The sequence below is a fragment of the Ascaphus truei genome, chromosome 1 (genome assembly GCF_040206685.1).
Source record: "Ascaphus truei isolate aAscTru1 chromosome 1, aAscTru1.hap1, whole genome shotgun sequence".
NCBI lineage: Eukaryota > Metazoa > Chordata > Amphibia > Anura > Ascaphidae > Ascaphus > Ascaphus truei.
In genome coordinates, this window is record NC_134483.1 from 157,027,343 (window position 1) to 157,043,810 (window position 16,468).

At 38.3% G+C, this 16,468-nt stretch overlaps 1 protein-coding gene across 40 annotated transcripts in view; it reads left to right on the plus strand.

Annotated features, from left to right (window-relative positions):
• PTPRD (protein tyrosine phosphatase receptor type D) overlaps positions 1 to 16,468 on the plus strand; it is a 1,925,499-nt gene that overhangs the window by 1,708,280 nt on the left and 200,751 nt on the right. For 18 of the 40 annotated variants that reach the window (XM_075596174.1, XM_075596443.1, XM_075596146.1 and 15 more), the window contains 4 exons: positions 3,470 to 4,057; positions 4,477 to 4,574; positions 5,634 to 5,893; positions 11,574 to 11,664. In XM_075596174.1, coding sequence (XP_075452289.1) covers positions 3,470 to 4,057; positions 4,477 to 4,574; positions 5,634 to 5,893; positions 11,574 to 11,664 — 1,037 coding nt within the window. Of the gene's footprint in view, positions 1 to 3,469; positions 4,058 to 4,473; positions 4,575 to 5,633; positions 5,894 to 11,573; positions 11,665 to 16,468 lie in introns of all 40 variants that reach the window. The other 22 variants (XM_075596164.1, XM_075596156.1, XM_075596128.1 and 19 more) reach the window with 3 other exon arrangements.

Below are 16,468 nucleotides of genomic sequence, written 5' to 3' on the forward strand. Positions count from 1 at the left end.
GCAGGAAAGATAGGTGGAGTTCTTAGTCTAAATGCAATGTAACCCATCTCTTATTCCCATAAAAATCTTCAGATGACAAAAAAGTATTTAAAAGTATTACATTTTTATTAGAGTCAATTAGAGCTTGGAAATAAATAACAAAGACTTTGTGAAATAATGCAATCTTATTACATTAATACAATCTTCTTCAACTGACATCTTGTTCAGGCTGTCTCTTGTACAGTTTTACCTGTAAAAAAATTGTGAGATTGTTATTTATCAATAATCAAGAAGAAATAGATGCATAATTTACACTGTGATCCTGTATCTGGGCGCATGCGTGCTCTATGTAAAGTGCATGGAATACATAGAGCCCATTGAGTTGGAGTTTTTGGCCGTTTTCTGTACGATTTGCTGCTTTGGATCTGATTGAATAAGCCCCTGATTATACTACCGATCAATAAGGCACAAGGGTAATAATTGTGGTAAGATGCAAAATAACTTTAAATGTCAGTTCTGTACCATCTGCAATTGAATAGTAATCTAGAGAAAGTAAATATAAAACCCTTTGTTTTGTTGTACATGTATGTAAATGTGAGGAAAATTGCATTGCATGTCTTTTTATCCACGATACCAACATTACCAAGAGTAGAAGGTCTCTAAGCAACCAAGGAAATGGCAATCACAGAAAAGAATGTTAAGCATCCACTAATGGCTTCTCCAGCTGGAAATCAGCTCCATCTGGAAGATGAACATAAGGAAATACTTGATAGTTTAAGTATACCTTATACCTACACTCAGTGACTGATTTATTTATACACATGCTAGAAACATATTGTAAGTTCTAAAGTGTAAAAGGAATATGCTTTAACATATCCATTGCATTTGTACATTTTTATTTAAATATTTCATATATAAAATAGTTAACTTTATTCCAATAGGTGTTACCACCAACAGACTATGTTTTATAGATTTCAGAAATGTTCCTGATTTGTACAAGGCAGCAGTTTTTGTATACATAATATTGTTTCATTGTATTGTTATGGCTGTTAAGACAGTAGACTAGTCTTGAATGTATTTTAAAGACACAGGCGCCCCAAAACATTTTTTATTCGTGTAGTTGACTTCCTTACAAAGATCCAGTCACTCTTAAATAAAAAAGTGTTTATTTGTGTCCTATCAAAAATAAGTGCATTTTTCTTTTCTCCATATTCTCTAGGTGAGCAGTCTTAGGACCAAAAGAGACTAGATGCAGTACACACATACTGTACACATACTATGCATTTGTTTAGATATTAAATTGTTATAGAATATTACAAACAGAAACTTCACTTTATTACTTGAATAAACATGACAATGACCTGCAATAAACCCATCACACATGCTACTGCCACTAGGTCACTTTAGTCCTACAGTATGTGACACTGACACATTAAATAATAATTGCACTGATCGCATGTGGAACCTCCTATGTTCAATGCCCTACGGCTGCTGGCCATTATTTTTTGTTTAATAGCAGCCTACCTACACATATTTTATTGCGCACTAGACTTAAAATATCAAGGATACACACTTCACTTTGCCGCCAGGTAGACAAGGTCATTTCTTTTTAATAAGCCAAACTCTCCTCTGTTTCAGTTCTTTTGGAAGTCTAGCTGTATTTCTTATTTCCTTTAGAGGCACCACCAATCAAGGTTAAAAAAAAAAAAAAAAACAGTCATCAATGTAAGGGCTGCCGCTAGAATAAAAGCAATTTATGACATATATAATTTAGTGACAGCTTCTAGCAATCTCTTCACTGAAACTTGAAGGAGGTATTATTCTATTTCTGTGGACTCTTCAGTTTGCTTATGCTCCATTGGTTTTAATAATAGTTAGAACACAAAAACAAAAATATGGTTTAGGATTATTTTCTCTGGCTTCTCCTTTTTTTGTTTTGTTACCAGCCTTTTGAAATAGCAAAACAATTAAGTACATCAAAGTAAGCAGGAAAATTACATATTCAAAAGTGAACATGTTAACCCCCTCCCCTCCCAAGGTGTTAACAATGAAAGGAACACCATTATTAAAACAGCAATACCACTTTCCAACTTTTTTCTTATTTTTATATGTATAGCATGTGACAATGTATAATTCTACATTCTTACCTAAGATGGAAATCTTCTCGTGCTCCTGTTATAAATCTGTAATAATCATGATTGTGTGCCTAACATAATGGCTGCCTTTCAGTTTAAATCAATCCTTCGGTCAGTGCAATTCAGCGTCTACAATGTATCCTTATATTATTAAGGTAATATTATCTATTGTTACAGTTTACAACTCAAACTGCTGGGAACATTTGCAACAAGTTATCCCAATTAGGAATGTGTTGCAAATATCTTGCACTGCTTGGGAGGTGGGCTAAAACCTGCTATAGAAATCAAAGGGTGCTTTAAAACTCATTAAAAATGGCATTAAGAGTTGAATAAAACAACAACAAAAACAGTCACTATCATCTAATACTACAGAACTGAAACATAAGATTGCACATTTTGCTGTTTTAAAGTTGAAATTGAAATTACTTTTCAGATCAACTAAAATAAAAGTGATAAGATATACAGAAAGATAAATCAAAACATAGATTTTGTTAGCATGGAAAATAGAATTTCACTTAATAAATCGGGTGTATTTTGACATTGTCTAAAAATGGTGTAAAAAGATCTATTTGATGCTTGACCGTACAGATGTAGCCTATGTAACTTTCCCTGGGACCCAGTTCAGCCCCAGTCATGCTTTCCCTGTAAACTGTGGCAAATGTAAACATTTGAATTTGACACTGGAATAACAGGATCATGCAAAATTGCTTTCTATGCCATGGTCCCAAGGAAAGTTAGTTAGCCTACATCTAATTCCTGCACTAAACCATAATTAATTCATTTCATAGGTTATTAGAATTCTTATCTATTATACTTTAATCTATTTGAATAAATATTTGAAATATAAAAAAGATATTTTGTTACATTTTTACCCTTACAAAGTACATAAAAGATAGAATACCCATTAGTGTATCTGCATTTCTTCCACAAGCCCCGAAATCTGCTTCATTGATCCCTGTGTAAGATATGCGAATACACTCACGGTTATTCGATCTTTTCTGTACTTTGTACATTAAAGGGCTTTTCTCACTTCCTTACCCTCCATAACCTATTATAATTGTGCCTTGTTCTTACCCTCTCCATTTTTTTTACTGCTTCCATACTACTGTACATATTTACTGACATGAAGTGGGCATAATCCCAGAGAGCTCTCAAAACTCTGCGAACCAACATCTACATTTATAGATGTAGTGCGCTCAATGTTTGCCTCAACCCAGTTTTAATGCCTTGGGTATAGATCTGTATTAATTTACTATGTGATATAAATGCTGTAGCAGATACCAGTACCAATATGGAGTAAATAAATATTTGAATGCGTTCAATTTAGAATTAATCATGCATCTGTTGTGCTTCAGTTCCAGGTAAACCTCGACTTATAATTAGCCACACGCAGATGAACACTGCACTAATTCAGTGGCATTCTCCTGTCGAAACCTTTGGTTCACTTATGGGTTACCGCCTGAAATTTGGTCGCAAAGACTTGGACATGCTTACAACTCTAGAGTTCTCGGAAAAGGAGGAGCACTTCACAGCAACAGAGATCCACAAAGGAGCTTCATACATCTTTAAGTTGTCAGCCAGAAACAAAGTGGGCTTTGGGGAAGAGATTGTAAAGGAAATTTCTATCCCAGAGGAGGTACCAAGCGGATTCCCTCAAAACCTTCACTGCGACAGCACCTCCTCTACATCAGTGCAGATTACCTGGCAACCTCCCATGTTAGCAGAAAGAAATGGCATCATCACGAAGTATACTCTACTGTACAGGGATATCAACATTCCGTACCACCCAGTGGAACTACTCATTGTTCCTGCTGATCTAACCATGATGCTCACCGGGTTAAAAGCCGATACCACATATGATGTAAAAATACGTGCATATACAAGCAAAGGCCCTGGTCCATATAGTCCAAGTGTCCAATTCAGGACGCTTCCAGTAGATCAAGGTAGGATTTGTCTGCTTAAGCCTTTCTCCTTAGAGGAATGTCTGTCTTTGGATATCAGGGTTTTGGAAGAGGTCACTAAACCTGATGATGCCACTCATAATATTATGTTCTACAAATCCAAAAAGGTAACGTAAATACATCTTAATATGTTTTGGATACTTTAGCATTCAGTTGATCCATGTCTGGTTATCTCCTGCAAAATACAGGTAAGAACAAAATAAATGACTTGGCTTTTGCAATAGGGAGCCGAGTGGAAGTCAGCTTAATAGCATATTTTTTTCCTCCGGCACAATACATCTGAGCAGCATTATCCAGCAGTAGTTAACAGTTCCAAAAAGCTAGAATACTGTATGTAGGAAATAGGCAGGGCTTTGTTTTTAAAGGGTAGTTTAAATACATTATGCTTACTTTTCCAGCAGTGTTCGCAAAAAACTTTCATGTGAAGGCAGTGATGAAAACCTCAGTGTTGCTGTCATGGGAGATTCCAGAGAATTACAACTCTGCTTTGCCCTTTAAAGTAAGTTATTCTCTAGCAAATTATCAAATATAGTGCTTTATTAAAAATGTGTCCTCATTAATCTGCAAGAGAGATTACGGGTGATGTACCAACATACATTTGTTTGTTTTGACGTATATTTGTTGTTTGCGTTTGGAACAAATTTACTATATGAAAGAGTTTTCTACATTTTATGCAGATTATTAGACAGAGAAATGTATTTATTTATAAAATAGATTTACCAGGAAGTACTACGTTGAGAGTTACCTTTAGTTTCAAATTAACCTCAGATCTTGCACAGTGACACAGAATTTAATACATCCCATTCCCAAAATCGGATAAAAATGAAGACTGTATTCTATTTTTAACACATGCACGGTCACAGGTGAAAATGTCATACACATTTGCACAAGCCACAGTGCTTGTATACATACATGATATTTGTCAGTCATGTATTTTCTCATCTTTTGCTAATTATATTTATGATTACCGCGGGCACTTATGGGTTCAATTTACAATTGACTAATTCTTCTAATCTGTGTTAAAACGGCTTTCTACCTAAGATTTATTAAAAAAAAAAGAAAAGGGGTGGGGGGGTTGGGGGTGGGGGATAGACCACAATGTGCTCCAAATAGATCTGGCAGAGAGAAAAGAAATACTACAGCATCATACAGATGTCTTTTCTCAGACCTCTTTTAGCAGCATTTTGTTGTCCCACTATTCTTTTTTTCCGAGAAATATTTTTTCATGACTACAATTGCCACTTTGGACTATGTGAAAATACATGTTTAACGTTCATCTATAAAGAAGAACACATTATTTACAGTAATTCCCCAGTGCCTCTGCATTATTTGTCATTATGATTAGTTATGTTGGGAGCTGACGTGGTTTACTGAATGGGGATGCTTTGTAGAGATGACCTGGAAATATTACTCTGTTGTTACATATTTAATCATTAATCTTGTACGTTAGAAAGTACATGGTAGCTATGTTTAGCATAACCATGCTTATATACAGTAGTTTATTCTTTAGCGATTGTACATAGTTTGTTATGATGATGTTTGGGTTTTCTTTTCTCAGATTCTGTATGATGATGGTAAAATGGCCGTTGAAGTCGATGGTCGGGCGACGCAGAAACTCATCATACATCTAAAGCCTGAGACTTCTTACTCCTTCGTTCTTACTAACCGCGGGAACAGTGCAGGAGGTCTGCAGCACAGAGTGACAGCAAAGACGGCACCTGATGTATTACGCACCAAGCCTGTTTTCATTGGGAAAACCAACTCGGATGGAATGATAACTGTGGAGCTACCAGAAATCCCTGCAAATGACAAAATCAAGTAAGCCTCATTACAGAAGCCACTGGAAACCCAGAATAGCATAATGCAAATTGGACTTTCAATCAAAATATTTACGATGTCAGTCTGTAAAAGAGAGACATTGAGGCAATGCATTTCATGGCCTTATAGAGCAACATCTATATCTCATTATACAGCTGATTTTTGTTTAAGCACAATGCTGCATTTTCAATTTTGTTTCTGTTTTATCCATTATCATGTTCTTCCAATCTATTAGGCATGGATAAAATATATGTATCACTGGAAGAGGGTAGAGAAATGCACACCATGCAGATACTTCAGTAGTAATAATGGGTGCTACCAGCTGTAGATTTGTCCTCTCCAACAGTAGTACAATGAAAATAAGGCGACTATTTACAGTATTCATTTATTGAGAATTTATTGATATAATTTTCACGTTTCGGCACTCACGCACCTTTTGTTAAGATACTTTGACAAATGTGCGTGAGCACTGAAACATTGAACAGACCTCAATAAATCTTTTATTATAAAGGAGTCACCCAGCATACCTCAGTTTCATTAAAATACAACATGGGCCAGGTTATTCTGTCCCTGAGCCCTCCTGTTTTTCATTAAAACTATTCTCAGTAGTAGTTGCTAGCAAAAGCTAATCAAGGTGGATATTTTGACACAGATACGTATGCTAAATGACTGTGACTGAAATGATATATGTATATATATATGTATATATATGTATATATATATATATATATATGAATATGTTTTGCCAGTAGTAAAAATCAAGATGTTCTTAATTTCTGGTGTTTCCACGGTAACGTATAGACTGTATTCAGCTCTTGGTGTGAGGTTTCCACGGTAAAGTATAGACTGTATTCAGCTCTTGGTGTGAGGTTTCCACGGTAACATATAGACTGTATTCTGCTCTTGCTGTGAGGTTTCCACGGTAACGTATAGACTGTATTCTGCTCTTGGTGTGAGGTTTCCACGGTAACATATAGACTGTATTCAGCTCTTGGTGTGAGGTTTCCACGGTAACGTATAGACTGTATTCAGCTCTTGGTGTGAGGTTTCCACGGTAACGTATAGACTGTAATCTGCTCTTGGTGTGAGGTTTCCATGGTAACATATAGACTGTATTCAGCTCTTGGTGTGAGGTTTCAATGGTAACATATAGACTGTATTCTGCTCTTGGTGTCAGGTTTCCATGGTAACGTATAGACTGTATTCAGCTCTTGGTGTGAGGTTTCCACGGTAACGTATAGACTGTATTCTGCTCTTGGTGTGAGGTTTCCACGGTAACGTATAGACTGTATTCTGCTCTTGGTGTGAGGTTTCCACGGTAACATAGAGACTGTATTCAGCTCTTGTTGTGAGGTTTCACGGTAACGTATAGACTGTATTCTGCTCTTGGTGTCAGGTTTCCATGGTAACATATAGACTGTATTCTGCTCTTGGTGTGAGGTTTCCACGGTAACGTATAGACTGTATTCAGCTCTTGGTGTGAGGTTTCCACGGTAACGTATAGACTGTATTCTGCTCTTGGTGTGAGGTTTCCACGGTAACGTATAGACTGTATTCTGCTCTTGGTGTCAGGTTTCCACGGTAACATATAGACTGTATTCTGCTCTTGGTGTGAGGTTTCCACGGTAACGTATAGACTGTATTCAGCTCTTGGTGTGAGGTTTCCACGGTAACGTATAGACTGTATTCAGCTCTTGGTGTGAGGTTTCAACGGTAACGTATAGACTGTATTCTGCTCTTGGTGTGAGGTTTCCACGGTAACGTTTGGACTGTAATCTGCTCTTGGTGTGAGGTTTCCACGGTAACATATAGACTATATTCTGCTCTTGGTGTGAGGTTTCCACGGTAACGTATAGACTGTATTCTGCTCTTGGTGTGAGGTTTCAACGGTAACGTATAGACTGTATTCAGCTCTTGGTGTGAGGTTTCAACGGTAACGTATAGACTGTATTCTGCTCTTGGTGTGAGGTTTCCACGGTAACGTATAGACTGTATTCTGCTCTTGGTGTCAGGTTTCCATGGTAACATATAGACTGTATTCTGCTCTTGCTGTGAGGTTTCCACGGTAACGTATAGACTGTATTCTGCTCTTGGTGTGAGGTTTCCATGGTAACATATAGACTGTATTCAGCTCTTGGTGTGAGGTTTCAATGGTAACGTATAGACTGTATTCAGCTCTTGGTGTGAGGTTTCCACGGTAACGTATAGACTGTATTCTGCTCTTGGTGTGAGGTTTCCACGGTAACATAGAGACTGTATTCAGCTCTTGTTGTGAGGTTTCCACGGTAACGTATAGACGGTATTCTGCTCTTGGTGTGAGGTTTCCACGGTAACGTATAGACTGTATTCTGCTCTTGGTGTCAGGTTTCCATGGTAACATATAGACTGTATTCTGCTCTTGGTGTGAGGTTTCCACGGTAACGTATAGACTGTATTCAGCTCTTGGTGTGAGGTTTCCACGGTAACGTATAGACTGTATTCTGCTCTTGGTGTGAGGTTTCCACGGTAACGTATAGACTGTATTCTGCTCTTGGTGTGAGGTTTCCACGGTAACGTATAGACTGTATTCTGCTCTTGGTGTCAGGTTTCCACGGTAACATATAGACTGTATTCAGCTCTTGGTGTGAGGTTTCAACGGTAACATATAGACTGTATTCTGCTCTTGGTGTGAGGTTTCCATGGTAACATATAGACTGTATTCTGCTCTTGGTGTGAGGTTTCAATGGTAACATATAGACTGTATTCAGCTCTTGGTGTGAGGTTTCCACGGTAACGTATAGACTGTATTCTGCTCTTGGTGTGAGGTTTCCACGGTAACGTATAGACTGTAATCTGCTCTTGGTGTGAGGTTTCCATGGTAACATATAGACTGTATTCAGCTCTTGGTGTGAGGTTTCAATGGTAACATATAGACTTTATTCAGCTCTTGGTGTGAGGTTTCCACGGTAACGTATAGACTGTATTCTGCTCTTGGTGTGAGGTTTCCACGGTAACGTATAGACTGTAATCTGCTCTTGGTGTGAGGTTTCCACGGTAACATAGAGACTGTATTCTGCTCTTGGTGTCAGGTTTCCACGGTAACATATAGACTGTAATCTGCTCTTGGTGTGAGGTTTCAATGGTAACATATAGACTGTATTCTGCTCTTGGTGTGAGGTTTCAACGGTAACGTATCGACTGTATTCAGCTCTTGGTGTGAGGTTTCCACTGTAACGTATAGACTGTATTCTGCTCTTGGTGTGAGGTTTCCACGGTAACGTATAGACTGTATTCAGCTCTTGGTGTGAGGTTTCCACGGTAACATATAGACTGTATTCTGCTCTTGGTGTGAGGTTTCCACGGTAATGTATAGACTGTATTCTGCTCTTGGTGTGAGGTTTCCACGGTAACATAGAGACTGTATTCTGCTCTTGGTGTCAGGTTTCCACGGTAACATATAGACTGTATTCTGCTCTTGGTGTGAGGTTTCCACGGTAACGTATAGACTGTATTCAGCTCTTGGTGTGAGGTTTCCACGGTAACGTATAGACTGTATTCTGCTCTTGGTGTGAGGTTTCCACGGTAACGTATAGACTGTATTCTGCTCTTGGTGTCAGGTTTCCATGGTAACATATAGACTGTATTCTGCTCTTGGTGTTAGGTTTCCACGGTAACGTATAGACTGTATTCTGCTCTTGGTGTGAGGTTTCCACGGTAACGTATAGACTGTATTCTGCTCTTGGTGTGAGGTTTCCACGGTAACGTATAGACTGTATTCAGCTCTTGGTGTGAGGTTTCCACGGTAACGTATAGACTGTATTCTGCTCTTGGTGTCAGGTTTCCACGGTAACATATAGACTGTATTCTGCTCTTGGTGTCAGGTTTCCACGGTAACGTATAGACTGTATTCTGCTCTTGGTGTCAGGTTTCCACGGTAACGTATAGACTGTATTCTGCTCTTGGTATCAGGTTTCCACGGTAACATATAGACTGTATTCTGCTCTTGGTGTCAGGTTTCCACGGTAACATATAGACTGTATTCAGCTCTTGGTGTGATGTTTCCACAGTAACATATAGACTGTATTCTGCTCTTGGTGTCAGGTTTCCACGGTAACATATAGACTGTATTCAGCTCTTGGTGTGAGGTTTCCACGGTAACATAGAGACTGTATTCTGCTCTTGGTGTGAGGTTTCCACGGTAACATAGAGACTGTATTCTGCTCTTGGTGTCAGGTTTCCACGGTAACGTATAGACTGTATTCTGCTCTTGGTGTCAGGTTTCCACGGTAACATATAGACTGTATTCAGCTCCTGGAAGAGTTCCATTTTAACCTCCTGGACACGTACTATTTCCTTATACTGTATCTTATCTGTCCTGCACAAGGCATCAGATTTAAAAACTAAAAAACAGCATTGGAAAGGGCAAGAAGAGATCAATTAAGTAGCAACAATCCTGCTTTCTTTAAAAAAAAAAGAAAAATAGTTTTGAAGCAGGGTCTCCATAGCTGAGCTGTGTTAATTTCAGCTCCATGAACCCCCTGCTTCCTGAGATTCCCGCAGGGGGTGCTGGTAGCAGCTCCAGCTGGGTTGTATGTGGGGAATCTAATGGCAGATTAAATGTCCTGCGTCACGTGGGCCAGTCGGAAGCCGTGATGTCGGCTTCCTATTGGCCTGCGTGACGAGGACCTTTAAATCTCTGGAGCGGCTACTGGCACCCACTACGGAGGTAAGTGCCTCGGAAAACAGGAGGTCCCCAGAGCTGAAATTAATCCGTTTCAGCTCCGGAGATCCCCTGCTTCCCATCTATCAAAAAACAACAACATGTTCTGCTCATTTAAAGCAAGTAAACACACAAAATTGTGATCAGCACAAACTGCTGCTTTAAGAAGAACCTTTATTGTGGGTTTTGTAATAACTACTGTATGATACTGCCATAATATTCATCGTTTTGGAATTGCTGAAGCATTCTTTTTTATTAATTATGATCCTCAAAGTAGCGATTAATTAAAGAAGAATATATTGTTTATTTCATTTCTCTAAACCCAGAAATCTCTAACTCTGGCAGCAGGCTCCTGCATATGTATAATGGAGCACTTCCATCATAAAGTGACACATTTGCAATACAGTAGCAATGCAGCTATAAAAGGGCCATATAATGGAAGAATTAAAATGTTACTTTTGGCAAATGTGCACGATTTATATTCTGTTTACGTTTGGTAAAACAGTTTGCGAAACTGACATGTTTAAACTGTAGAGGAAAGAACATAAGTAATATGCTTGTAAATAAACTGGCAAAATAGGTAGAGATGAGGCTGCTCACAATGCTAGTTACCTAATTCCAAGAGCTAATGAGTGGCTGTCTACAATGCATTGAAATATTGCTCCTTATTCAGATGAATGTCATTAAGGGTGTATTGTAGTGGAAGAAATACCACAGTTGTAATTAATTTCACACAATTGATTTATGGTAATGACGGTACAGGTAGAATACAGATTCTGTATATTTTGCTCATAAAATGAAATAGACAAATACTGTAATGTGTGCAATTTGTCATATTTACAGAAGTGTAGTCATTTTTAGTATGACAGTTCTTCATACAGTATATGTTGCTGTTGCTTCATTGAGGTGTACAAGCATGCTTAGCACTTTGTTTTATTCTAGTTCTAAACACCTACATAATCTTCTTTTCTTATTTTCCAGACGTTATTACATTGTAATTGTACCTTTGAAGAAATCACGTGGAAAGTTTATTAAGCAGTGGGATAGCCCTGATGAGATGGAATTGGACGAGGTAATATATGGTCATTTCTGCTTTTTTTTGTTAATTTAACCCTTTCCAGTCTATTGGGTATTAACGAACGTAGTGGCTATATATCCAATTTATGCACAGTGTCAGTGTGAATTGTAGCCTGGGCATATAATTCTTGTCCTAAGCCCGTGGGGACGGAATAATGACACAAATTAAAGCACACTAACTGCATGTTCTCCTCTTTGTAATAAATATTTGATTCTTTGCTCATGTCAAAGCAAGATGTGAAAGTGCAAAGAGGTGAAATGATTATACAGAAATGGCTTAATCTCTATGGGTATGAAGGTTGTGTTCATTAGTCGCATTTGCTAAATCTGAAACAAATGCTAAATTGCAATTTGCAATGCAGTTTAACTTTTGACCTGTACCTTGTGATCCTTTTAACTTCTACAAATATCGCTGGCAAAGTAATAATTGTGTTTTGGCTGAAGACTTTTTATTATTAAAAGAAGGCTGCTGCGGGATGATAACAATGAATCAAGAAAACACTCTCTTGATAATACAGGTATAAGATATTGCAATTTAACTGCATATTTTTAAACTGTAGCAGGTTTTAAAAGAGTTTGAGTGTCTGTATTTTCAGGTTGTATTTACTGTAGATACTCAGTGGTGGATTCTTCTCTCTGATTTTGTTCAGCAGATGTATAAAAAAAAACACTAGATTGTTTTTCATTTTTATTGTATTGCATATTTTTTCATAATTATAATGAATATTTTTAAAACATGTAAGATTTACCCATAGAGATTATCTTATTTTTGTACCCATACTGTACATTAATTTCTTCAGATGCAGACATAGCTATGATTGGTGCTCCTGTAGGCGCGTTAAGGTACATACAGTTATCACTGCCCTTGAATTCTGTCGCTGCTGTACATCTGTAGTTTTACACCTCAATTTACCGCTGAAACAACACATTTTTTTTAGAAATGCGTATAAGCTTTCCCAACACAATCACCACATGCTTTGCCAGGTGGAAAGTTCAGAACTGAAGGGGTAATGAATAAATATTTTTAGTAGGCATGAAGGCTGACTGGAACCATTCAAAATAATGAACATGCCAGACATTCTATTCATAACATACATTATCAAATATCAATTATAAATTAAAACATTCTTTAACTTGTTGACATAATGTTCTGTAGCTGTCAGAGATTAAATGAAGTATTACCACTTAAAGCACTATCTAAAAGCAAAAAGAAAAAATGGGTGCGCTCGAACTATCAGCTATCACTATGGATATCTCTGTTGGGGTTAACAAGGATATTGCATGTATGTGTATGTATATATTAAAGGTGAAATGGATGAGTAATAGCCCGGAATAGGGGACAAACCGAAACATATAATGGGTGCCAATTGGAATATAACCTGAACCAAATAAATGTCAGCCTAAGTGAAACAAAAAACAATGAATAGTGGATGAATAAAAACCAATAAAAAACAAAATGTTAAATGACATGAACCAAATGAGTCAATGGAGATGTCCCAATCAACAATAATGGTGTATAGTATTGAATAATTGCTATAAGTCCTATTATCACAAGCCCAAAGTCCAACTTCGTGGCTTTGAATGCAGCTTCTCAATGTAGGATAACCAATCCTAATGTCAATGATACCTCCAAAAGAAAAAATAGAGACGCGTAAAATAAAAAGATTACTTGTGAGCACATGCACATGTCTGAGGCAGGTTTGCAACCCTGCCTTTCACCATTATCCCCAGCATACAGTGCTTCCATTGCAGCAAGGGATTCTGGGAAATGACATGCAAATGAGCACGTACAGTGTCACCTTTTGTCTGAAAAACCATTGTTAGAATGGTTTCTCTGGCTTTGCATCGAATCCCTTGCTGCAGTGGAAGCACTGTATGCTGGGGATAATGGTGAAAGGCAGGGTTGCAGACCTGCCTAAGACATGTGACTGTGCTCACAAGTGATCGTTTTATTTGCTAAATAAATATATATATATATAAATAAAACAGAAATAGCCATGTTAGTCCAGTTGCGATCCAGTCCAGTGCAGAATAAATTAGCTCTTCTGTATTAGGTGATACCTTTTTTATTTGGCTAACAATTTATGTCATAGGACACGCTTTCGAGAGTTCTCCTCTCTTCTACTACTACTGATTAACAAAGGAATATGGCTAAACCAGTGTTTTGGAGAGCAGGGGAAAAAAAACACAACAGCGATGTACTGTAGATAAGATAGGGTGAGAAAGTGTTTGAAGCCATGGAAGCATGACAAGGAACAACATGGAGGGGATATGAGATGCTGGAGAGGTGAAGGTGTGGATAAGAAGAGAGGCAGGATAATGATGAGAAATGATGTCCCACAGGTGAGCAGTATCTTCCTTCTTCGTGGTGGAGTATAGCGTGTCTGTGCATATTCATTCTGCCTTGAAGTTTTTGGCTGGTTTCCCCAATGTAGCATCCTTGGTCACATTTGTTGCATTGAATCATATACACCACATTCCTGGATGTGCAGCTGTAAGATCCTTTAACATTGAGAGTTCCATGGTTGTGACTGGCTGTGGGATATGCACTAAAAGCCATACAAGAACACCTGCTACAATACAGACCGAAAGAACCTACCACACGCATACAACTAGTGGCCATTCCCTAGAGGGAATACAAAAAATAATCAATGATCTGCAACCCATGCTAGCAGAGGATGTGACATTAAAATAAATCTTTCCCAATCCTTCCATTCTCGCATTCCGGCAACCACCAAACTTCACACAGTCTACATAAAACTTCATAACAAACTTAAAAGACACTGATAATGGTAGAAAACCATGCAACAACACATGTTGCAAATTCTGCAAACATATATGCCAAGATCCCACAGCCAGTCACAACCATGGAACACTCAATGTTAAAGGATCATACAGCTGCACATCCAGGAATGTGGTGTATATGATTCAGTGCAACAAATGTGACCAAGGTTGCTACATTGGAGAAACCAGCCAAAAACTTCAAGGCAGAATGAATATGCACAGACACCATACTCCACCACGAAGAAGGAAGATACTGTTCACCTGTGGGACATCATTTCTCACAACCGGATCAATCCATAAATGATTTAAGAATCAAAATCCTAAATGGAATGTTTAAACGCACCCAAGAACGGAAAACATTTGAACTCTGAATGATAAGACTCTTTGACACCAAAACAAAAGGACTTAATGCGGATATGGGGTTTCTCACACACTATCACAATTGTTTGTAATCATCCTGCCTCTCTTCTTATCCACACCTTCTCCACCCCCCACCACAGCATCCTCTTCCCCTCCATGCTTTTCCTTGTCACCCTTCCATGTCTTCAAACACTTTCTCAACCTACCTTATCTACAGTACATCTCTGTTCCCCCCCCCCCCTGCTCTCCCAAGCACTGTTTTAGCCGTATTCCATTGTTAATCAGTATTGCTGACCTGAGGAAGACAGGAGAACTCTCGAAAGTCTGTCCTATGACATAAATTGTTACATATATATATATATATATATATATATATATATATATATATATATATATATATTGTACATAATAGACATATGACACACTGAATAGGGTATATATATATATATATATATATATATATATATATATATATATATATACCCTATTCAGTGTGTCATATGACTATTATGTACAATAGTCTATTATGTACAATTAAAAAAAAACACACAAACAAAAGTGTTGCCAGGAATGCCTCTTTATATTGTACATAATAGTCATATGACACACTGAATAGGGTATATATATATATATATATATATATATATATATATATATATATATATATATATATATACCCTATTCAGTGTGTCATATGACTATTATGTACAATATAAAGAGGCATTCCTGGCAACACTTTTGTTTGTGTGTTTTTTTTTAATAGGTCTGAAACAGAGGGTCTCCGGAGCTGAACTGCGTTGATTTCAGCTCAGAGGGTACCCTGGTTTATAGATACTTACCTCAGAAGGGGGCACCTGTAGCAGCCCAGTTGGGGCTAGTCGGCGCTATCAATATGGCAGCCTTAAATGTCCTGTGGGCGATTTGGAAGTCGTGAAGTAATCCCTTGTGGCTTCCTATTGGCCCATGTGACGCAGGATATTTGAACTGATACTGATATCTTTGAAGAGATACTGGCACCTTCTACAGAGATAACTGTCTCTGGAAACAGGGGTCCCCAGTGTTAAATTCAAAGTGGTTCATCTTCTGAGATCACCTGCTTCAATCCTATTTAAAAAAAACCACATAATGCATAAACATTGCAACGCGACATGTCGCTATGACAACAGACGCTGCAGAAGGCCGTTCCGCATAAGTTAAGACCTCCTCCAGCTACACTCCTCCCCATCCCCCAGGTACCCACACCTTTCCCCTCCCCCAGCTACACAGACCTCCCCCTGGAGCACACACACACACCCTCCCCCGCTACACACACCTCCCCCTCACCTGTGCTGAGCAACAGTGTGGTCCTGCACTTGTTTGGAGACTCCCCAGCTCCCTCCTTCAGCTCTGCCCTCTCCTTTGGAGTAGAATTTGGATTACGGCGCCGACAGGAGTAGGGAGAGAAGGGAGCGCGGGGCCCCCGAAGGCGCAGGGTCCAAGGCAACCACCTTGCCCTTGGGTCGGCCCTTATCTGCTACATTTATGCATTCAATTATATACATTCATACTGATTTCTGCTATAACATTTTGAACCAAAGTCTAGGTCCTTCAACACATATCTATTTAAAACAAAATACCTAATTATAATGTGCTAGAACCTTTCCATGACCCACTTT